At 42.1% G+C, this 25,663-nt stretch overlaps 1 protein-coding gene across 1 annotated transcript; it reads right to left on the reverse strand.

Annotated features, from left to right (window-relative positions):
• Window positions 1-335: 335 nt before the first annotated feature.
• Window positions 336-23,874, reverse strand: MED17 (mediator complex subunit 17). Its single transcript, XM_065882316.1, has 12 exons — window positions 23,625-23,874; window positions 21,049-21,215; window positions 20,099-20,318; window positions 17,089-17,225; window positions 16,914-16,998; window positions 16,414-16,566; window positions 14,560-14,690; window positions 13,513-13,697; window positions 10,634-10,771; window positions 7,326-7,443; window positions 1,742-1,901; window positions 336-547 (listed from the first exon to the last, which is right to left on the reverse strand). Exons 1-12 carry the CDS (start codon window positions 23,872-23,874, stop codon window positions 336-338), a joined length of 1,956 nt encoding a protein of 651 aa, XP_065738388.1.
• Between the last annotated feature and the right edge of the window lie 1,789 nt (window positions 23,875-25,663).

Genomic DNA, 25,663 nt, shown 5'->3' on the forward strand with positions numbered 1-25,663 from the left:
CTGAGTCTGCGCATCCAGAGCCTGTGCTCTGCAATGGGAGAGGCCACAACTGTGAGAGGCCCGCGTACCGCAAAAAAAAAAAATAAGTATTTACATCTCTCCATACTTGTATACCCTATAACTGTACATAAACTTTTGCATTTCAAAGCACTTGTCACTTATAAAGTGAAAGTTTTCAAAATGCTAGGTAAACATTTGCTAATTATGACTTTTTAAAAACAATACTCCTTTGGAAGATTCCTCTTCCTTGTGCTTATAGCTGATCTGCAAACATTTCTCAAAGTTTCTGGAAACTTCTTAGGAAAAAAATATCTGGAAACTGGTCTGGAAGAAAATCATAGTAGACAAGGGCTAAGTGCAGACATAAGCAGCTCCATTTTGTAAACAAAGTTCCGGCCTTCCATTTTATTCCACTGAACTTCTTTGAACGGTCCACGAAGATGATTCCATTTGCTATCTTGTAAAACATCACTTTTTGGAAGGTCTTTACACTGGTTACGGGGAAACTGAACCATAATCTTGCTGCCACTTTCAGGGCCATTACGAACTGTGGAACAAAACCAGAAATTCAATATACTCATTTTCCAAGCTAGAGACAACAAAGATCACACAACTTCATTTTCCATGAGTATAAAAACCTTGTTTGTCTATCAACTTGAAAGTGCTCATTTAAAAGTGCATTTCAGGTTCAATATGCTAAAATAAAATTTACTAATTTATAGATACTAGGCTGGTATAAATATCCATGAATTACCATTTGTACTATAAAAATGTGGCAATATGAATGTTGGTTTAGGAAAGTCAAGTGTCCTATACATTTTCAGAACATCATTATTTTTTTCTAAAATATTTGACAATCCAATCATTCAATAACTTGGTTAATATATACCTACTATGTGATAAACTCAAATGTTCAAAATCAGAACTGGAAAGAATGGAGGAAAGATTATTCCAAATATGAACTTTAGGTTTTAACGAGGCTTTATAACCCAGGAAAGAAGAAAATAAATTATCGATAAGGGCCTAGCAATGATCAAGCCTGCAGATTCACAAGCTCTGATCCTGTGGGGAAGAATTTCTAATTATCCACTCTTTCAAATATTTAGAGCAGGTATTAGAAAAGATCACACTAAAACCATGTATGATTTTCAACTAGACAGTATGTATACATGCCTATCAAAGTGCCCCACGCATAGTAGGTGCTTCATAAAACACCTCTCTGTTCCATCCCTTGACCATCTTTAGGACCAAATATTATTCTTGCATATTTGCAACAGTATAGATATTTTACCTATGTATCTATCTATCTATTTTTGGCCATGTGGCTTGTGGGATCTTAGTTCCCTGACCACGGATTGAACCTGGGTCCATGGCAGTGAAACCATGGAGTGAAAGCACTGAGTCCTAACCACTGGACTGCCAGGGAACTCCCCAGCAGTGTATTTTTAAAAAGAATTTATCCATTAAAAGTTTTGAACTGCAGGAGCAACAATGCTGATAGCACTTTTCAGATAATCTCTTAGGAAAATGTGTTGCCAAGCGAGACATTTTTTTATAGCTACTAGAAAGAGAATAACCTGTTGCTCTGAATAACGGCTATGATGAGATAAATGCTCAGTATAATTACTGCATGAACTCACCTACTGCAGAGATAAATTACTATTAATACAGTAACTATTAAAGCTAAATGTTAAGGCCAAACTTCCAAAGGTCTCTTCACATTCAGAGAAGCAGGAAGTACCTGAAATAGCATAGTCACCATTCGGGGAGGCCACTGTTATGGCAGAGGCATTGCCAATGCTCTCTATGGGCCCAAGGCCCACGTGATTACTGAAGCTCAGGACCTGCCAGCCCATAACCTTGGCTAGCTGCTGAACTGCATGCACCTGATGCTGTGACATCTGTGAATGAAAAAGGAAACTTCATTGACAATCAGCATGGGTATTTACTTTGCAGTGACTTGACATCGTGACTGTAAAATAAGCTTCTGTAGGGGTTTTCAGTGCCTAGCACAGGAACCCTGTCTTATGTTTGAGGAATCCTCCTGTGTGACCACTGAGGGAAGCGAACAGCACCCCACCTTCTACTGCAGAAGTTAAAACAGCCTGATACTCGCTTTCCTGTCCACTGGCAGCTGGAAGACAGGCATACAACCTGAACTTGGCCAACTGGAACCTCCCACCTGGATCACTGATTACGAAGCAACATTTAAGTAGTAGCAGGGTGTGCAGATGAGTACCTTCCATTAACCCCCCAAGTCCACTCTCTACCCTGCTCTGTCCTGGGAGGCCAAGTCCACTCTCCACCCTGCTCTGTCCTGGGAGGTCAAGTCCACTCTCCACCCTGCTCTGTCCTGGGAGGCCAAGTCCACTCTCCACCCTGCTCTGTCCTGGGAGGCCAAGTCCACTCTCCACCCTGCTCTGTCCTGGGAGGTCAAGTCCACTCTCCACCCTGCTCTGTCCTGGGAGGTCAAGTCCACTCTCCACCCTGCTCTGTCCTGGGAGGCCAAGTCCACTCTCCACCCTGCTCTGTCCTGGGAGGACAAGTCCACTCTCCACCCTGCTCTGTCCTGGGAGGTCAAGTCCACTCTCCACCCTGCTCTGTCCTGGGAGGCCAAGTCCACTCTCCACCCTGCTCTGTCCTGGGAGGTCAAGTCCACTCTCCACCCTGCTCTGTCCTGGGAGGCCAAGTCCACTCTCCACCCTGCTCTGTCCTGGGAGGCCAAGTCCACTCTCCACCCTGCTCTGTCCTGGGAGGCCAAGTCCACTCTCCACCCTGCTCTGTCCTGGGAGGCCAAGTCCACTCTCCACCCTGCTCTGTCCTGGGAGGCCAAGTCCACTCTCCACCCTGCTCTGTCCTGGGAGGCCAAGTCCACTCTCCACCCTGCTCTGTCCTGGGAGGCCAAGTCCACTCTCCACCCTGCTCTGTCCTGGGAGGCCAAGTCCACTCTCCACCCTGCTCTGTCCTGGGAGGCCAAGTCCACTCTCCACCCTGCTCTGTCCTGGGAGGCCAAGTCCACTCTCCACCCTGCTCTGTCCTGGGAGGCCAAGTCCACTCTCCACCCTGCTCTGTCCTGGGAGGCCAAGTCCACTCTCCACCCTGCTCTGTCCTGGGAGGCCAAGTTCACTCTCCACCCTGCTCTGTCCTGGGAGGTCAAGTCCACTCTCCACCCTGCTCTGTCCTGGGAGGTCAAGTCCACTCTCCACCCTGCTCTGTCCTGGGAGGCCAAGTCCACTCTCCACCCTGCTCTGTCCTGGGAGGCCAAGTCCACTCTCCACCCTGCTCTGTCCTGGGAGGTCAAGTCCACTCTCCACCCTGCTCTGTCCTGGGAGGCCAAGTCCACTCTCCACCCTGCTCTGTCCTGGGAGGCCAAGTCCACTCTCCACCCTGCTCTGTCCTGGGAGGCCAAGTCCACTCTCCACCCTGCTCTGTCCTGGGAGGCCAAGTCCACTCTCCACCCTGCTCTGTCCTGGGAGGCCAAGTCCACTCTCCACCCTGCTCTGTCCTGGGAGGCCAAGTCCACTCTCCACCCTGCTCTGTCCTGGGAGGCCAAGTCCACTCTCCACCCTGCTCTGTCCTGGGAGGCCAAGTCCACTCTCCACCCTGCTCTGTCCTGGGAGGCCAGGTCCACTCTCCACCCTGCTCTGTCCTGGGAGGCCAGGTCCACTCTCCACCCTGCTCTGTCCTGGGAGGCCAAGTCCACTCTCCACCCTGCTCTGTCCTGGGAGGCCAAGTCCACTCTCCACCCTGCTCTGTCCTGGGAGGCCAAGTCCACTCTCCACCCTGCTCTGTCCTGGGAGGCCAAGTCCACTCTCCACCCTGCTCTGTCCTGGGAGGCCAAGTCCACTCTCCACCCTGCTCTGTCCTGGGAGGCCAAGTCCACTCTCCACCCTGCTCTGTCCTGGGAGGTCAAGTCCACTCTCCACCCTGCTCTGTCCTGGGAGGCCAAGTCCACTCTCCACCCTGCTCTGTCCTGGGAGGCCAAGTCCACTCTCCACCCTGCTCTGTCCTGGGAGGCCAAGTCCACTCTCCACCCTGCTCTGTCCTGGGAGGTCAAGTCCACTCTCCACCCTGCTCTGTCCTGGGAGGCCAAGTCCACTCTCCACCCTGCTCTGTCCTGGGAGGCCAAGTCCACTCTCCACCCTGCTCTGTCCTGGGAGGCCAAGTCCACTCTCCACCCTGCTCTGTCCTGGGAGGCCAAGTCCACTCTCCACCCTGCTCTGTCCTGGGAGGCCAAGTCCACTCTCCACCCTGCTCTGTCCTGGGAGGCCAAGTCCACTCTCCACCCTGCTCTGTCCTGGGAGGCCAAGTCCACTCTCCACCCTGCTCTGTCCTGGGAGGCCAAGTCCACTCTCCACCCTGCTCTGTCCTGGGAGGCCAGGTCCACTCTCCACCCTGCTCTGTCCTGGGAGGCCAGGTCCACTCTCCACCCTGCTCTGTCCTGGGAGGCCAAGTCCACTCTCCACCCTGCTCTGTCCTGGGAGGCCAAGTCCACTCTCCACCCTGCTCTGTCCTGGGAGGCCAAGTCCACTCTCCACCCTGCTCTGTCCTGGGAGGCCAAGTCCACTCTCCACCCTGCTCTGTCCTGGGAGGCCAAGTCCACTCTCCACCCTGCTCTGTCCTGGGAGGCCAAGTCCACTCTCCACCCTGCTCTGTCCTGGGAGGCCAAGTCCACTCTCCACCCTGCTCTGTCCTGGGAGGCCAAGTCCACTCTCCACCCTGCTCTGTCCTGGGAGGCCAAGTCCACTCTCCACCCTGCTCTGTCCTGGGAGGCCAAGTCCACTCTCCACCCTGCTCTGTCCTGGGAGGCCAAGTCCACTCTCCACCCTGCTCTGTCCTGGGAGGCCAAGTCCACTCTCCACCCTGCTCTGTCCTGGGAGGTCAAGTCCACTCTCCACCCTGCTCTGTCCTGGGAGGCCAAGTCCACTCTCCACCCTGCTCTGTCCTGGGAGGCCAAGTCCACTCTCCACCCTGCTCTGTCCTGGGAGGCCAAGTCCACTCTCCACCCTGCTCTGTCCTGGGAGGCCAAGTCCACTCTCCACCCTGCTCTGTCCTGGGAGGCCAAGTCCACTCTCCACCCTGCTCTGTCCTGGGAGGCCAAGTCCACTCTCCACCCTGCTCTGTCCTGGGAGGCCAAGTCCACTCTCCACCCTGCTCTGTCCTGGGAGGCCAAGTCCACTCTCCACCCTGCTCTGTCCTGGGAGGCCAAGTCCACTCTCCACCCTGCTCTGTCCTGGGAGGTCAAGTCCACTCTCCACCCTGCTCTGTCCTGGGAGGCCAAGTCCACTCTCCACCCTGCTCTGTCCTGGGAGGCCAAGTCCACTCTCCACCCTGCTCTGTCCTGGGAGGCCAAGTCCACTCTCCACCCTGCTCTGTCCTGGGAGGCCAAGTCCACTCTCCACCCTGCTCTGTCCTGGGAGGCCAAGTCCACTCTCCACCCTGCTCTGTCCTGGGAGGTCAAGTCCACTCTCCACCCTGCTCTGTCCTGGGAGGCCAAGTCCACTCTCCACCCTGCTCTGTCCTGGGAGGCCAAGTCCACTCTCCACCCTGCTCTGTCCTGGGAGGCCAAGTCCACTCTCCACCCTGCTCTGTCCTGGGAGGCCAAGTCCACTCTCCACCCTGCTCTGTCCTGGGAGGCCAAGTCCACTCTCCACCCTGCTCTGTCCTGGGAGGCCAAGTCCACTCTCCACCCTGCTCTGTCCTGGGAGGCCAAGTCCACTCTCCACCCTGCTCTGTCCTGGGAGGCCAAGTCCACTCTCCACCCTGCTCTGTCCTGGGAGGCCAAGTCCACTCTCCACCCTGCTCTGTCCTGGGAGGCCAAGTCCACTCTCCACCCTGCTCTGTCCTGGGAGGCCAAGTCCACTCTCCACCCTGCTCTGTCCTGGGAGGCCAAGTCCACTCTCCACCCTGCTCTGTCCTGGGAGGCCAAGTCCACTCTCCACCCTGCTCTGTCCTGGGAGGCCAAGTCCACTCTCCACCCTGCTCTGTCCTGGGAGGCCAAGTCCACTCTCCACCCTGCTCTGTCCTGGGAGGCCAAGTCCACTCTCCACCCTGCTCTGTCCTGGGAGGCCAAGTCCACTCTCCACCCTGCTCTGTCCTGGGAGGCCAAGTCCACTCTCCACCCTGCTCTGTCCTGGGAGGTCAAGTCCACTCTCCACCCTGCTCTGTCCTGGGAGGTCAAGTCCACTCTCCACCCTGCTCTGTCCTGGGAGGCCAAGTCCACTCTCCACCCTGCGCTGTCCTGGGAGGCCGATCCATATGGCTACACTACCAGCTTTTATAACTAGGTCCTTGGTAAACAGACACTCCTGAAAGTATCCTGAATGTGCCACTTATTTCTGGTTAAGACCCCGACAGGTACATGGGGCAATTCAGAGTGCATTCTGTCCCAGCGATGAAGGCAGTAGTGCTGGGATGGCATCAGTAGTGGCATTGCCCTGGCTGTGGTTCTATCTAGCTTCCTTTGATCCTGATCCATTTGCAAGTCTTATTCTCTAGACTTCTCATCAATTCTGGAAGCTATTCAGTAGGCTTTCAGTATGTTCTGCGTGTATGCGAAAGCCGACCAAAGCCATTTTAGGTGCAATCAACCAAGAGGTGCCATACTTCATGAATGCATTTTATTTCCTTGGTACCACGTAAGCAATCAGTATAAAAGATTATTGCTTCTAGGATGGAGTGTCAGTATTTTCAAAAAATTTTATGTGAAACATAAATATGTGTTTTATGTGAAAGATTCATTAGCATTTCAAAACCTACCCTTTCTCCCATAACTCATATTTTAATGGGTCATCAAAACTCCATGAAGAAGGTAGGAAAAATACTGTTCTTACTTTACAGATGAAGAAAGTAAGGTCCAGAAAATTGTCCAGTGTCACAAAGAAGGTTTGTGACAGCACTCTCCATACTGTCCCTTAATAAGAGGAAGTCTTGCTTAGGGCTCAAGAGGAAAGCATTCCATTTATCATTATGGAGAATGGACACTATAGCTTCGTATCTGATCTCCCTTTCTCTGGTTTTCTTGGGTTAGTAATTCTAAACTTCCACATGGTCCTGGAGGGGTGGTATATCTTGGCTAAAATGAGAAATGAAAAAAGTCCGATAGTCTCAGAACTGGTCCTGCATCTTAAATACAAACTAAGAGTAGAAACAAATCTAGGATAGTCTGTCAACACTTTCAATTAGCCCATAGGTTGTAAAATGTGCACTAGACATTAGGTGGCAGGAAGAAATGGCTTTTTAAAAATAACTGTACTTCTTCCCCACTTTGTTAGTTCACTAGTTATGAGTGGAAGGGGCTCGAGACCTGTAGCTGCAACTGTTACCTGAGACAGAAGGAAGTCCTGCAGCTCCTGCTCCTGATGAGACAGAGTGATGACTCTTCCATCTCTGTGTACGACTCGGATCTGCTCAACTCCAATATTCAACTGCAGCTGAATGGACCTTTAGAGACACATATACTAAACATCAGAAATGTTGCAAATTACCTTATACAATGTCAAAAACCTTAACGTCAAAGAAAAAGAATATAACAGACAGTTTTGGTAACCTACACCAACACCCACGGGGGAGAGTTTTCTTAGGTTCAATGGAAACCATCAGACTCTCTCTAAACTACTGTAGGCCACTAAGCAGCAGTCTACTCAGAAGGATACGGCGGGGGAAGCACGGCTTGCCAGCAGGCCAACAGCCCTTGCTCCTCTTCTATGGCAGGCCTTTCAGCTGTCAACACTGCAGCAATACACCACTGCTGCAATGAAATGAGATCCACGTTGAGAATACGTGGGACCTGCCTTGACGCAACAACCTGGTTCCTCACAGGAGCCACACACCCTTAACAGCTCCACAGGCATGGTTTCCAGGGTGCCCACCAGAGACACTGCCCACTGTTAGAAGTCACGCCATCCTGGGAAATCCAAAGCCGTCCCCATCAGGGATTTATAATTTCTCCAAGTCCAGAACCATTTTACCAATTTGGGATCATTTCTGCCATAAGCAGTGTTGCCTAGTAACACACATGGCATCTTTCCCTATCAAGTTACTAGGAGACTAGAGCGAGAGTTAACCAAAGGTCAAATTCTCATACAGAAAGGAAAATAGGGTTTGTTAACGTCACTCTCCTGAAGTAATCAGCAAACAAGTCAAAATACGTACGCTCTATAAACTAAGCTAAGGTCAAACAAAGAAACTCGTAAAATAGCCAATGAATATATACGCAGATCACAAAACTCTTCCAAGCTAATTTATAAATTTTTAGCATATGACATGTACATGAAACACAAAACTCTCCAAATCAAATAATCTAGATGAACAAATGTGGGAAAAAATAGCATTATTTCTTTCCACATTTGACAGTACCTCTTTTTTCCTAACTTTGTTTTATAGCAAATATTTAAGAATAAAGCATTTTGGCAACTACCTATATAAAATTGTAATCTTGATGAAGTGTACGTATTTCTTTCCAAGAAAAAACACAAAAATTCAGAAGGCTTAAAGGAAAAGACTTATAAATCTAACGAAATTTAAAAATTCTCCTTTTCTAAACAAAAAGAGGAAGAGGGATTTGTAACCACTTTGAAAAGCAAATTGGTAACATTAATCAAAATTTTAAATGTCCCTATCTTTTGACACAGCAGTTACACTTGGAGGAGTTTATCCTACAGATATGCTTACATATGTACAAATTATTTTGCTGGCGTCCAACTAAAATGGTCAACAATAGAAAGTTGGGGAGCTTTAAGAAAGACAATTACTTTCAATTTTAAATAGCGTAAGATGACCGCACCCACTACAGAAGATGGGGAAAAGGGCATTCTACACTTCCTTCTACTTCCTCTCCTGTCCTGCTTCTATCAAGGCTACATTATCACAAACCTTTCTTCACAGAAGTTTAGAACGTTTACACTGGATTCTATAACCATAATCCCATAGTTGTTTGGTCTTAGTTCTAGATGTAAATAATTCAATGCTGATCAATTTTTTCTTTTCCTCTCCTTTGTGCTCACTAAGTTTTTATTATGGAAAATTTTAAACACACACAAAAGTATAGTATAATGAAAGCCGATGACCCCGTCACCTAGCCTGAACAGTTAAAAATGTACACTAACTTTGTTTCATATATTCAACACTTCCTCTCCCACCACACCCCCAAGGCACCCCAATTATTTCATTATTTCTTTAGGTAGAGGGGGAAGAAAGCCATGATCCACTCCACCAACCTTTTCCAAGAAGTTTCAAGACTGATTTCCTTTGCATTGTATACTCTTTTCCCTTCTCTATTTGATCTCTAAATCATGTTCGTCTACTTTCATTTTTATAAAAAAAGAGAAAACATCCCTATTAAAATATAGTGTTATTATACTACACATTATTATAGTATATATTATTATATTCCCCGACTCCTGAGGGTGGTGATTTCGTTTCCAGTTGTGTTTTGCTCACTGAGAGACCGCTGTGGCTAGTTACGTCTGCCTGAAATAAAGCAACTAAAGCTTGAAAAACAAAACATACAGACCCTGATAAACATACTCACTCTCTCAGACTGACCTGGAGGAGGGGACTCAGCTCCATCTTTCTAGTTGTTAATTTTCAAAGAGGCTGAAATGGAAGCCCAAAATGTCTTTCATGGCCACCAGCTAATTATATTAACGTGTTCCTCCCCACTGCCCACAGTTTTACTGATATAATTGACAATGTCATTGTATTCGTTTAAGGTGTACAACATACTGGTTTGATATTTGTATATATGGCAAAATGATCACCACCATAAGTTTTTTTAGCATCCATCACCTCACATAGTTACCCATTTTCTTTTTCTTGTGATTATAACCTTTAAGATTACTCTTTTATCAACTTTCAAATATACAATAGAGTATTATTAACTATAGGTTCCATGCTGTACATTACTTCCCCAGAACTTAATTTATCTTATAACTGGAATTTTGTACCTTTTGACCACCTTCACCAACTCCCCACCACTGCAACCACCAATCTACTATCTGTATATTAACTTGTGATTTATGAATATAAATCAAGTAGACTGCTCCTCCAGGAATGCTGGGGACAAAAGTCATTAAGGGCATAATCATGAACTGGATTAAGACACAGGGGGTTGTTTTAGGCACACTATGGAAAGGACAGGCTCTAATATAAACGGCCCTCCTCACCTCAAATACCCCAGACTAGCCACAGCCTCTAGGCAAGAACTGAAGCGGATCGGAGTCTGAGGAAGCGTGGCAGCTTTCCGCTCAAAGCTGGGGTTCCTTCTTTACCACAGCTCAAATATGTGACATTTACCTAATAGAGACTATTTTAGACATTCTTACATCTTTTTTTTTTGTTTATTTGTTTTTTTTCTGCGTATTTTGGCCGCACCACGCGGCATGTGAGATCTTAGTTCCCCAACCAGGGATAGAATCAACGCCCCCTGCAATGGAAGCGTGGACTCTTAACCACTGGACTGCTAGGGAAGTCCTTACCTTTCATTCTTAAAAACACTCTACAGCTGACATAATTTACTGGAATGTTATGCCACCCTGGCAAATAAAAACCGAAATCTTGATATAATCACTCAGCAAACATCAATACATAAAAAGCAACTTAACATATTAAACGACTTCTTTTTGATACTTACTTGCATATTTGTTCATAGCCTTGTGATGTGATTAAGACTTTCACACTAGATTCATAAACATCATTAATATTTGACCAGTGAGCCTGTATCTGAGGATCTTCAATGCGACTTGCTAAGCTGTCAATGGTTGCAGCAGTTCTTTTAAAGAAAATAAGTTAACATTTTTATAAAGTTACCATATAAAATAATAAGATGACAAATCACTTATCAGTTTTACGATTAGTTGAAAAACAGATGACTACTTTTTGAAAATACCATCATTTGAAAAGCAAAGATTTGAAAGGAAGGTCAGATGTAGCTCTGATGTGCTGGTTCTGTTTCACATCATGGAACATTCTCACGCCACACTGATTTCCTTTTAACTCCATCTGTTTTCTGCCACTCAGAAAATCTTACCAGAACACAAGTGAGAAGTATTCTTCCAGGGTACTAACCTCAGCTCTGTAAAGAATATAAATTACTCACTATACTCCAGGAAAGATAAATATGGTAAGCATAAATGAAAAATAAGACCCTTCAAGTGATAAAAGATAAATACGGTAAGTATAAATGAAAAATAAGATAATTATGTACCAACTGCTATAATAAGTGCTTTCATGAATTATTTTAACCTTACTAACAATAGTAGACACTACTATTATTACCTCCATTTTTCAGAAGGAACAAAAGCAGTTTAGCAATGTTTAGTAACTTGCCCAAAGTTTGTAACTGTTTGGGGCACAAAACCTGGAAGTCTAACTCCAGAGCCAATAATCTTTCCTTTATATTTTATACACACTAATGAAAAGCCACTGCCTAGAATGAAAGCATCAAATATGTGAGTTAACCAAATTACTGAGATCCTCAGTTTCTAAAATTTGATTCTAGCACTTCACTGGAAAGAGAAGGAAAAGCCAGAAGGAAATGGAAGAAATGAGAATAGCCACTGAGGACAAGGGGTTTTTACACCAACAGGCTTGGGCTTTGCTCTTTTATCCTGCTTCTGCTCTAGTATTGGTTTCTTTCAATCCATTTTTAACTTTACCTTCTTTTTCTGTGATTTGTTTCCCTGGCAGTGCTTCAAAAATTTTTACAGCAGATAAATATGTATGTGAGAGTTTTGATCTCAGTATTATATCTATCAACAAACTGGGAATAAAAAAGTATCTAGCAATTGAGAATTGTTAAAAGAAATCATGGATTAGTCACACAATGGGCTATTACATAGCTATTAAAATATCTCTGAAGGCAGGGTATAAAACTTTATGATACCAGATTTATTAAAAAAAGATACACATGCCCTGACACAAATACTGTTGACCCATGAGCAATAGGTTTGAAATGCAACTGTCCACTTGTAAGAGAATTTTTTTCACTAAATAATTACTACAATACTGCACAATCTTTGGTTGGTTGAATTCACGAATGCAAAACCTGGGAAAAGGAGGAACTGCCTATTTGGTGGCCGACTGTAAGTTCAACTGTATAGAGAGGGTGGCACCCCTAACCCCCGTGTTGCTCAAGGCTCAAATGTATGTAAAAATATATGAACATGTTAATTGTATGGAATTATACAGATGGGTTGATACATTTGGAACATTATTTCTATATATAAGGGGAGAAAAGGGAATATTTTTAAAACTTTGCTGCTTCCAAGATTACAACTACTATTCAGAAATTTATAAGCGTTCTAAAGATAACTTTTTCCATGCCCTTCATTTATTTCAGGGAATATTTAACTTTATGGTTAATCAGAAATTTGCAAGATTAACAATATACTCAAAATAATAGCTTTTATAATGGAAAGTAACAATAATCTAACATATAACATTCTTACTGCTTATAAGGAACTTCTATATATACTATTCAATTTGATCCTAAGACCAGACTCCTATACCCCCAGTTGCCAGAGAAATAGAGGGCCACAGATATTAACTAACTTGCCCAAAGTTACTTAGCAAGTCATTGAGCCCTGGCTTAAATGCATCTTTTACCTTAAACTCCTTACTCCTTTCACTGTATCATGCTGTTGTCTTTAACATGTCTTCCTAATTCATTTTACTAAGTTTCCATTCTGAGACCAAAGACTAATATGCTAATAAAACCATGACTGTATTAACAGGAAAAAAACAAAAATCAAAAATAAAATGTCATTCACAAAAACAGTGTGCCCACGCCTGTTGAGTACCACCAAGGCGCAATCATGAATGAAGTAAAAACAGACCTCTTCACTAAGCGCCAATAATAAAATAGAAGAGCACCCTTTAGCATTTGGAAGTGAGACATTCATTTAGGTCCAATCATGCAAGTTTTTTTGGTAAATGATGTGTATGGAAGAAAGAAAATGAGCTTTGGGGTTACATAAACGTGGGCATATATCCTGATTTTGCTAACCTTTTAGCTGTGTAACCTTCAGCATGTTGCACAACTTCTCTAAACCCCAATCTTCTCATCAGTAGAAATGGGTTAACATGATTTGCCCCAGAGCTAAGGATTAAATAAGCCAACATATAGGAAAGTGCCTTCCAAAGTCCTAAAATGTGTGACAACCAAAAAATAGGGAAAGCTTCAAAAAAGGTTTAAATCAGTTCAGGAAGAGCATCCCATGGACGGGTTACTGAAGAAAGTTTGGTGTCCCACGGCAGGTTCCTAGTCAGTTGTCTTTGGAAACATTAGTGCCAGTGTTAGAAACAATATATTAAGTTACATGGGCGATGGCGCTAACTAAGTCTTCCCCAAACTTGACAGGACCATCTAAGACCATAAACTCTTCTACCATAGCCACTTCCATCTCCCCGGAAAAAAAATTAAAGCATGCCAAAAATAATGTAACTAATAAAGATGACTAACAAAGGAAAAAGGACTGCAATTTCAAAGAAAAATAGTAACTCTGTCCTTACCTACTCCTCAGAAATATATGCTTTGCTTGTTTAATTATTTTTTCCAGGAGCCCTTCACTTGACTGTATTGAATTAATTTCATTTTTATCAAAAGCTTGAGGACCCGAAAGTCTCATTCTCTTGTGGCCGAAAGGTGCACTTGCTGGATGCGGCATCATGATGGAACTCAAGGTCTGTTTATGAAACTGTAACAAGAACAGCCGTTTTAAACAGCCAATACCCACATATTAACTACACAATGTTCGATCAAAACATGGCTCACATTTTGGAAACATGAAAGCAATGGATCAGAACCACATATAAAGGCGGTCTTGGCACACAGATAAATGTTAACATCTACTAGGCCACATTTAATGTGAGTTTGTAAAGAGAAGGGTCCCTCTCAAGCTGCTGTTTTTATTTTAAAAGTTTTAAAGTAGAAAAACAAATATTCTTTAATAAGTCCCATTGACAGAAAACATGAAATCAATAGATAATTATTCCACCACACCCTAGATTAGAGGTTCCCAAACCTGGCTACAACAGAACCATCTGAGGAACATAAAAAAATACTGATTCTTGTACCACCACAAATGACTGAACCAGATTTTGGGGTGAGGCAGAGAAGGCTGGAATATGTACTTCTATTAAAAGACTTTCAGGGGAGTCTTCTGAAATTATCCTAAACTGTGAACCAGCACTCTGGAAACATAGTTCTAGATGATGTGTAAGTAGAATACATCCTGAAATAACTCAAGTAATCCTTTTCACGGGCTCTGGCAAGATATTTTCCCTGATTACCCAATCAGAATACCCTCTAGCATGCATTTCTTACACCTCTCTATAAAACTTGTGGTGTATTTCTGCCACTAGAAGCTATGCTTGGAGATAGAGACTGTATTCTGATTAACTCTGTATTCCCTGAGCCCATAGCAAGGATCTTTCACAGCACAGCTAGTGAACGCCATCGCTATATGAATAATGAGGACTCAGCAGAGGGGAGTGTGTGTACATTCACTGCTGTGGATACTCTTACCACAATGCAAGGAAAAACATTTACTTCATTACCTCTCTAATCAGTAGATGCAAATTATGCTCTAGGACATAAAGATGGTCCTCTGGACTTTGCTTCTCAGTAGCAGATTTTTGGGATTTCTTATCATTTGAAGAATGGCACAAAGAAATAGATAACTGCAAGCCTATTTATAAAAATAAGTAGGACAGATATAAATAACCTATAATATGGAAAGGCACAAACTGTTTTCATAAAGTATAATCACAGCCCATTCCCAAAAGATACATTCTGAACTTTAAGAGGGGGCTTTCGTGATCAACATTTTTACACCAAATGACTACTCAAGAATATAATAAACTACCATATATTTTAACAATTCAAATTCTGTTCACCTACAGTGTGGCTGCTGACTTTGAGCTGTGGCTAAAGACAGGTGAACAGAAACTATATGTTGATTTATTTCTTCTAGATGTTAAATTAAAAACGAAACAAAACACAGAGTTAACATCTGGTCTTACTGACTAGAAGACATATCGTTCCCTGTTCCCATGAGAATCAGGATGAAATTTTTCACTCCTAATACCTATTCCCTTGACAAGATCTAAGAAGATGCTCAGAATTTATGTAAAAAACAAGTGCAGCTAATTACAAATTGATCTCTAGGTGTCTAACTGCTTTTGAATAATATTTTAAATTCAATCTCCACAAATTTAGGAATATTATGGATATTTAATTATGCATTGTCTAAACAGAAACACTAATTGGAAAACATACATGCACCCCAATGTTCACAGCAGCATTATTTACCATTGCCAAGATATGGAAGCAAAGTAAGTGTCCATCAACAGATGAATGGATAAAGAAAATGTGGTGTATATACAATGGAATACTACTTAGCCATAAAAAAAGAATGAAATTTTGTCCTCTGCAACATGGGTGGAGTTTGAGAGTATTATGTTAAGTGAAATTAGTCACAGAAAGACAAACACTGTATATCACTTATATATGGAATCTAAAAAATAAAACAAACTAGTGAATATAACAAAAAATAAATAGACACACAGATAGAGAGAACCTAGTGGTTACTAGTGGGGAGAAGGAGGCAGGAGGGGCAACATAGGGACAGGGGATTAAGAGGTACAAACCACTATATATAAAATAAGTAAGTTACAAGGGTATATTGTACAACACAGGGAATATAGCCAATATTTTATAACAACTATCAATGGAATATAACCTTTAAAAATTGTGAATCACTATGTTGTACACCTGAAACTTATATAATATTATACATTAACTACACCTCAATAAAAAAATAAAAAATAGGGACGTCCCTGGTGGCAAAGACTCCATGGTCCCAATGCCAGGGGCCTGGGTTCGATCCCTGGTCAGGGAACTAGATCCCACATGCATTCCGCAACTAAGAGTTCGCATGCCACAGATAAGCCACAACTGAGTAGCCTGCCTGCTGCAACTAAGACCCAGCGCAAACAACCAAATAAAAAGATAAATATTTTTTAAAATAAATAATTAAAATAAAAAAAATTTTTAAAAACTAAGCATTTTCTAATTGACATCTCATTCAGACAATAAGACAGGATCCCTGAGAAATCTTCCACAAATGGTGCTGGCATAGACACCTCAAAGCAATTGTTTCTGAATAACAGCCTTGCTAGGACAAACTTTAACATATATTGTTTAAAGCCCAGGAGTGACACTACTGAGGACCCAGAACAGAGTCAGCAGTGCAGACTGTGTTGCATACTTCATTGGCTGTTATTATGGACCTCACACTACCTCTTTGCTCTAACTGTTCCTTCAGCACACCCAAATAGCTACCCACTTTGTCCTGTTCCCCAAACCACAAAGTCCTAATTATAAATCTCAAAAGGGTAGGCTGCACTTACTTGGAAAGGGCTGAGAGATTATCTGGTTTTTCACCACAATGTGAGGGATCTGTGATTTAATTTGAACAGCTTCCCGAGAAAGCTGTGCAAAAATTTCTTTACATAAGAGAACATTTTGTGCTGCTTCTAATTTCGTCTGCCAATGTGGGGAACCTGAAAGACAGGGGACATACGTATATATTAATTAACTAATTATATTAGGTATTAACTAGCTTAAATGATGATTTGGATACATATGACAAAAGTTTAGAAAACAGTACATTATGGTATATAAAATATTTTACTTCTTTTACACAGAGAAAACTGGTAAATAAGTTCAATCTTTAAAAAAAGATCACACAGCTATTCACTAATGGTTAATTAACAAATTATAAATACTTACATTTCCAATTGCTCTTATTCCTAAGTACCTATTTTTCCTATCTATGGTTTATCTTCAGTTCATTTGTAAATATAAGCTTAGATAAGACCAGAAGTTAGAGGATAGAACGTAACTATACCTGGTTTGGATTTAGGCAAAGGTCGTTTGAAGAGGTTAACTGTGCCAAGATCACCTATGTCTGGAGCCTGTTTTTGAATTGAAACCTATGTGACGATAATAACATGAAAAAATGTTAGCAAATTAGCTTCTGGGCTATTAATAAGAAATTACTTGAAAAATACTTTGACAAATACCTTGATATATGCAGAGCCCTCTAAATCACTAGGAATCTGGACATCAAGGGGACAGTAATCTTCAGGTATTTTCTTGTCCAGATCAATATCTGTATTCTTTATTACTTCAAATGTACCATGATGGGGAAACAGAGATCCTAAAGGCGTATTAAAAATAGTAAAATGAAAACCAGTTAACATGTTAATTTAACACAAATTATTAAGTGTATAATAATATTTCACATACACATCACTGAAGCATAAATTAAGTTCCTATGAAAAACGTGTGTTTTGGGGGAAGGGAGAGGCGTGGTAAACAAAAGGAAGTAAGGAAGCCAGAGAAAAGAGTTATTTACCTTAAAAAAATAACATGCCTTAGTCTAATGGTATCATAATAATATGAACTCTACAGGCCATCCAAACAGTTTTATTCAAATGGAGTTTTGACAAAATGAATATAATTCTAGAAAATACTTCCATAAATTTAAACTTTGGAGATTAAAAACTTCTGGAGCTCAGTCTCTGTAATACGGTTGCAATTAAAGGGTTCTGAATTCAGTAAGAGAAGGACAAAAGGAAAGTGTGTATACCACCGTTTTTTCAACCAATTCCTAGACTTTCATGTGATGTCTTTTTATGTAGTGCATAAGTTTGGGATAGTTGTTTTGGGCTGCTGAATTACCAGAGGAGTGGGTAGATAAATGTAACTGCTGTTTTATAACAAGGGAAGATGTTCAAGATTTCCTTGCAATTAAAACCAGAATGTAATCAAATCCTTTTATAACACAGGTGACTATCCCATAGAGAGAAATTAGGTAAAGTTCTTGCACATAATTACTTGTTGGGAAGAGCTTACAGTGTTCAAAGCCAGAAAGCACTGCTTCTACAAACTACCTATTAAAATGTAAAAATGTCTTTGTCATCTTGAATTCATCTTTGTGATAGAACTTTACCTTCAGAATTCAAGATTTCCCAATTCACATCAACGTTAAGGCATGTAGGTCCTCCAGTACTTAACTACCTCAATTTACCTTCCTTTAATTTTGGGATAATGATGGCTTCCTCGGACAAATGAATCCTTTTAAAATATCACTCTACTATTGTTACCCCAGTGATCACAGCCAGGGCTCCTTGCTTTTTTATCCCTTGACATTCAAAATTTTTACCCCACTGAGCTGTGACTCATAAACTTTTACTGTATCCTCTGAATATACTTCAACAGCTTAAAGACAGTACCATAATTACCTCGAAAAACCTGCTATTATATATCATAGCTCAACAACAAAGAATTTATACCACAGCTCAATAACAAAAAAACAAACAACCCAATCCAAAAATGGGCAGAAGACCTAAATAGACATTTCTCCAAAGAAGATATACAGACTGCCAACAAACACATGAAAGAATGCTCAACATCATTAGTCATTAGAGAAATGCAAATCAAAACTACAATGAGATATCATCTCACACCAGTCAGAATGGCCATCATCAGAAAATCTAGAAACAATAAATGCTGGAGAGGGTGTGGAGAAAAGGGAACATTCTTGCACTGCTGGTGGGAATGTGAATTGGTTCAGCCACTATGGAGAACAGTATGGAGGTTCCTTAAAAAACTACAAATAGAACTACCATATGACCCAGCAATCCCACTACTGGGCATATACCCTGAAAAAACTAAAATTCAAAAAGAGTCATGTACCAAAATGTTCATTGCAGCTCTATTTACAATAGCCAGGATATGGAAACAACCTAAGTGCCCATCATCGGATGAATGGATAAAGAAGATATGGCACATATATACAATGGACTATTACTCAGCCATGAAAAGAAACTAAATTGAGCTATTTGTAATGAGGTGGATAGACCTAGAGTCTGTCATACAGAGTGAAGTAAGTCAGAAAGAGAAAGACAAATACCGTATGCTAACACATATATATGGAATTTAAGAAAAAAAAAATGTCATGAAGAAACTAGGGGTAAGACAGGAATAAAGACACAGACCTACTGGAGAACGGACTTGAGGATATGGGGAGGGGGAAGGGTGAGCTGTGACAGGGCGAGAGAGAGGCATGGACATATATACACTAACAAACGTAAGGTAGATAGCTAGTGGGAAGCAGCCGCATGGCACAAGGCACAAGGATATCGGCTCAGTGCTTTGTGACCACCTGGAGGGGTGGGATGGGGAGGGTGGGAGGGAGGGAGACACGGGAGGGAAGAGATATGGGAACACGTGTATATGTATAACTGATTCACTTTGTTGTAGAGCAGAGACTAACACACCATTGTAAAGCAATTATACCCCAATAAAGATGTTAAAAAAAAACAAAGAATTTATACCAAAAGATGTGAATTCAAGATATTAAACTCTGATATACTTCAACAAAGTATATTTCTTAAGTTAGTGCTGCAACCTTGGCTGAATGGAAAAAGGAAGGCGAAGTGTTTTCACCACTGTTTCTCCTCACCCAGGATATGAAAACAGCTTAGCAGACTTTAGGGAGAAAAACAATAAGGAAGAATAGAGCAGTTTCTTTTCTCCATTTATGCCCAGTTTTTGAGGGTTACTGGTAAATCTCTGATTGAGGACTCTAACCCTACCTCCTTATTTCTGCTTAAAATGTCAATTATGGTTCAGGGTGTATAAGCACATAAACCCTATCTCTGAACTTTCAATTAAATGTACCTAAAATGTTGACAAATTGAATATAAACTATTTGTATACATATTTAGATAGGTTGTGATAAGGGTAATTTTAGCTTTTTCAGGCTTGAGCACAGAAATTCAAACTTCAATACGTAACATGTAACTGAGAAATAATATTATTACAGAAGACTATGTGGGAGTTCCCTGGCAGTCCAGTGGTTAGGACTTGGCACTTTCACTGCCAAGGGCCCAGGTTCAGTCCCTGATCCGGTAACTAAGATCCTGCAAGCCATGCGGTGCGGCTCCCCTTCCCACCCAAAAAGGTAACATTACAACCTACCATTTATAGTTTTTGAAAAACTATATTTTAAACAATAATCTATACCTGCACTTCTGTAGCTCAGATCTCCAAGAATTTTATCTCCAACTTTTCTAAGTTTCCAGTGTTGCCTCAGTCTCAAAAGCTCAGAGTTGAAGTCTCTTTGTAGCTTATTTTCTTGGTTTTCAGTGACTGATTTAGTCAGTCTTTCTGCCCCCTTCAGTAGGATTTGTGCTGCTCCTGCAAGGGACTTCTTTTTGGATATCAACTGCAACGTCTGAGGATTCTATCAAAAACAATCCAAAAGTGTAGCTCTGTATTATTTTTTAAATGATTTTTTAAAATGATACACTTTTCTCAACAATAAAATACCTACTCAAGGGAAAATTTAAAAATTAAAGAAAAGCATGGAGAAGGGCGAAAAGCACATATAATAATGTTTTTTTTTTTTAAATAACCGCAACCTATTTCTTTGGTCAACTCAAATAATGATTTGTGTTCAACCAAATCACCACAGTGGACTATATATCAGAACTTAACACTGCATCAACCTGGCCCAGCCTAGGTTAGGTTCCACTCTCTGTACTGCCATTCCTCTCCTATGTATGCCACTCTCCCCCCCCCACCCACACGTACACCCTTTCGAGGCACTCAGTACACTTCAGATCAAAGTCCATAACTGGAAAACTGATGAGAAATCAAAATCTATGTATTATATATATCCACAATCACTACCAATTCATGTAGACATACTTCCAAAAAGCCAAGTTTAATAGAAGTTTTCTTGGCTGCTGCATGAGAGTCAAAATAATAGTTTCATAAAAATGTCACAACTTTTTGATCATATTACAGAACCGGATTTTGAGTTTTTGGAGAACTCAAGAGAGTTAATCTTTAAATCTTCATCTGGACTTAATTTTGCATTTAAGGAAAAGGAAACAATGGGCACACAGTCTAAAAGATGGTCCTGGGACTTATGAAAACGGCACCATTATTCAATCAAATCCCACAAATACCTGTTTTGGAGGAAGTGCATCCTGAGAGACAGGATCAAGAGTCATAAATTTTTTATCCCTAACAATACTGAGAACATCATAGAGAACACACATCTCTGTCAGGGCACTTCTCAAATTGTTCCTCACTGAATCCCAAGGCCAAAGGGAAGGCTGAAATTTCACCAACCCTAAAAAAGAGAAAGAAAAAAAGAGAAATACACAGGTATTAGTTATAGAAAGCTCATTTAGAGGTTTAAAAGTACTAAAAGAAGAAATAATGAATTCTATTTTAAATTGTTCCCTATTTTATCCCATTCTCTCCACCCCTTCTTGAATCTTGGTTAACATTTAAGTTAGTATTCCTACAATGTCAAAACAAGCATGATATCTAATTTCCTAAGTTAACTCTAAACATTACAACATGATAGGCTTTCAAACAACTTTTAAAATTTATGCAAGCCTTCTTAATAACCTTTTTTTCTTCCAGCTTTCAAAACCGGAACAAGTAATTGCAGAGAGTTTCCAATACACAGAAAAGTACAAAAATAAAAATGACCTATAATGGCAGCATTCAGAAGTAAACACTATTAACACATCTTCCAACCTCTTAATCACTTTTAAAAATTAAATTTCATGAATACAGGCTCATTGTACAGAGTTCAAACAACAGAGTTATAGAGTAAAAAGTGAAAGTTTCCCTTTATTCCCCACCCCTAATTCTCTCCCCTGCTGACAGGCAGTCACCATTAACAGTTGGGGCGTACCTGTCCAAATGTTCTCCTATGCATTTACATACATATACTCCCATTTTTCTATTGCTTGCTTCTCCCCGCCACCCCACCAAGTTAATATGTCCTAGAGACACTTCCAGATCTACTTCATTCTTTTAACACTGTATGATATTCTGGAACATAGATGTACAGTAAGTTTACTCATTTCTGTTTAATGGTCATGGAGATTGGTTGCAACAACGTAGCAGTGGTAAACATCTTGGACACACATCTGTGTATACGTCAACTTTTTCTGTAGGTTAAATCATTAGCCATGATATTAGTGGTTCAAAAGACATACACACTGGCAGTTCCCTGGTGGCCTAATGGTTCGGATTCCGGCTTTCACTACCGTGGTTCGGGTTCAATCCCTGGTGAGGGAACTGAGATCCCACAAGCCGCGAGGTGTGGCCAAAAACAAACAAAAACAAGCAAACAAACAAAAGAGATGAACATTTAAAGATTCTGATACATACTGAACTGCCGAACTGTCACCCAAAAAGGCTCTAAAAATTCACATTCCCAACACGAGATATTAACAATCTTTTAAAATTGCTACTAATCTTATGTATGAAAACAGTATCTTAATGATATTTTCATTTGCTTCTCCCTACTAGTGTGAGATCTGAAGTCTTTCCTCTGCGAGCAAACTGTTTATATCTTTGGCCCATTTTTCCAATGAATTGTCTTTTTCTTTTCAGTTTCAAGGGGCTCTTTGAACATAAGGGGTATCAACCAGTTGTTTGTCATATGTGTTGCATATACTTTTCCCAGTCTGTCATTTATCTTTTTACTTTGTTTATGGCATATTTTTCCATTATTAGTTTAAAATTTTATGTAATTAATATACCTATTATACCTATCTTTTCCTTTATAATGTCTGTGTTTCCTATCTTGCTTAAGAAGAGCTCTCCTAATCCTGAAGTTATATGATTATAACTTCTTTCCAATATTTTGTTTTATTCTCTTCACTTGCATTTCAATCCTTGCGGAAATATTTCTATGTGAGGTCTGAGGTAGTATTTACCTTTTATTCCCAAACGGATCCCTAATTGTCCTAACACGACTGGCTTGAAATGCCATCTTTAAATGCCCATTTACATAGGGTTTCTTCACATAACTAATTCAAGAACTGTTAATGTTTTTCTATTCTTGACAATAAGAATACAAAAACCACACATACTTCTTCTATAATTCTCTCCTAACTAGTTTTATTTTCCTTATAATCCATTTACTATATAGCATCCAGGGTGATCTTTTGTAAGCAAAATCATCTGTCTACTTAAAATCCTTCAAATTTTCAGCTGTCGTTCTAATAAAAACCAAGTGCTTATCCTGGCCTACTGGCTCTACATGATTTGGCCTCTGCCTACCTCTTAGATCTTATCACATACTCCAGCCAATACAAATCTCTTTTCAGTAGGTGTTACTATAATCATCCACCTTGTACAGGGAAACAAAGTAACTAGTCCAAGGTCCCATAGCTAATACGTATCACAGCCGAGATGTGAACTACAGGGCTCTGAACCAGGGTGTGCCACATTACAGACGCTCTATTAAAAACGTAAACACTTCACCAGTGACAGTGTCCCTCAAGCGCTCCCACTCAAGCAAACCTGCAGAAGAATAAGGAGTATTAAGAGTCATGCAGTGCCCTAAATTGTGCAGGTGACGAAGAGCACAATTAATGTTTCGCGTACCTGCGTTCGAAGTACTTCCACGCACAGCATCTCACCTGCCGCAGGAGAGGCAGAGTGACATTACCTGGGCGGGTACCGGGACCCCCAGACCCGCCCAGCAGACTCGAGCAAAAGACACGGGCCTTACCTTCCTCGTCGTCCTGATCCGCGCTGGACCCGGCGCCCGCCCAGTCCTGCGCGTCGCCATCTGCCCCCGCCGCCTCCTCCTCCTCGGAGCCCGAACCCTGGCTGAAGTCGATCCGCTGGGCCAGACGCGCCAGATTCTGGGACATGGACAGCGGCTGCAGGTACGTCTCAGTGCCATCCAGGCCCACCTCCTGGACCTGCTTCTCGCAGGCCGACTCAATGCTGATCCGCACAGCGCGCACCCCAGACATGCTGGCGGCGTTGGCAGGACCCCAGCGCCAACCGAAAACCGAGGGAGGAAGTATGTGCGCCTCTGTGAGGAGCCGGGAACCCGGGAACCCAAGAACCGCACCTTGGAGGAGCTTTTGGGAAACCAAACGCTGCTCTAGAGCCGGAAACAAAGCCGAGAGCCCTGAGACTTCCCCAGAATGCACTGCAGGCCCCTTCGCGCTTCCCCCTTCCCCCCTCGTTGGAGTCTCGCGGAAGGAAACCGGCGGACGCGGGAACTCTGCACTTCCGGACGAGCGCTTCCGGTGAATCCCACTACGTCGTCCGGAGAAGCTTCCTGGTCTGTAAGAGGCGTGGCTGGCGGTGGGAGGGTGGGATTCGGGTGCAGAGAGCTTGGGGAGGCGGGTCTCTGGTGTCTACCTCTGTTTTAAGTGTTGCTTGTTGGAAAGTAATGTTGGATAGAAGGATGAAGACGACCGAAAAGAGGCAGGGAAAAGGAGATGAATGGGCCCCTGGATCCTAGCTACGAGAGGCCCTCTGAGAATGCTGAGATTTGAGGGCTTACACCTGGGGTAGAAACAACATGTCTGAAGAGTTAGAAAATAAGGGCGTAGTTTGAGGAAAACAATTAATTGTGCTTATCACTACTTAAAATTATACTGCATAATTAGTTTGTTATCTAAACTCCCGTTAGTGGTAAACTCCATGACGGAGACTATCTCTGACGTGTAATATTTGCATATTTCTTTCATGCCTGAGTTAAAATAATATTTATAAGATTAAGAAGCACTGATGTGGGCGTGGGTGTGGTGGGATGAATTGGGAGATTGGGATTGACGTATATATATACACTAATATGTATAAGATAGATAACTAATAAGAACCTGCTGTATAAAGAAAATAAAATTCAGAAAAAATATTTTTAAAAAAAAGAAGCACCGTTGAGTCCCTGAGAAAGTATTTCATCAGTAGTAATTCCACAGGGGAAGATGAATTCTTTTATGTTACAAAACTCTACTTAAGGAATTATGTATATCATTTATCATGAGTCTCTCCAAGTTTTGTGATAAGGTATATTTAAGTTTTTCAACTCCTTTTCTAAGGTATTTAGGAAAATACAGTTGTCATGGTGTCAGTCTCTAGCTAAACAATACATGTGGGGTGTTTGTTGGGGGTGTGTGTGAATTTTCGAGGGAGGAAGCTCAACGTTGGCAAGCTCAACAGATCCTGCTGGACAGTCATGTTTGAGAAATACTGTACTTTATGCATAAGTTTGTAAAAGATTTTAATACCTTATTGCAAAATTTGATTAATATTTATCTTGGGCTCTATTTGTGCCAGTCACTGTGCTAAGTGTTTTAAACATATTTCTCCTTTAATCTTTATAAGGGCTCATACTTACGCAGTTTGGCTGGGGCGTCTGCTGTCTCAGCTGGGCTTGACCTGAGGGTCAGCTGATCTAGGCTGGGCTCAGCTGGGTGGTTCTACTTCAAGTTATAGGTCTACAGGCCATTTAGAAGACTGTGCCATGTGTGTCTCATTCTTCTTGTACTAGCAGGCTGGTCAGGGTATGTCCTTCTCATGGAGATGGTAGAGGTACAAGATGTAAGCCTTGCCTGCATTACATGTCTAAAATCCACAAATCCCATGGCCAAACCCAAAAGTCAAGGGTGGGAGAGGGGTGACACTCAGCTTTTTCAGTTGCAGAAACTGCAGAGTTACATAGAAAGGGGTGTGGATGATGGGAGGAGCAGGGCCAACCATCAGTCACATATGGAAAATAATCCAGTTGCATTCCCTTATCTCACATCC

Source organism: Phocoena phocoena, chromosome 8, assembly GCF_963924675.1.
Source record: "Phocoena phocoena chromosome 8, mPhoPho1.1, whole genome shotgun sequence".
Lineage (NCBI taxonomy): Eukaryota > Metazoa > Chordata > Mammalia > Artiodactyla > Phocoenidae > Phocoena > Phocoena phocoena.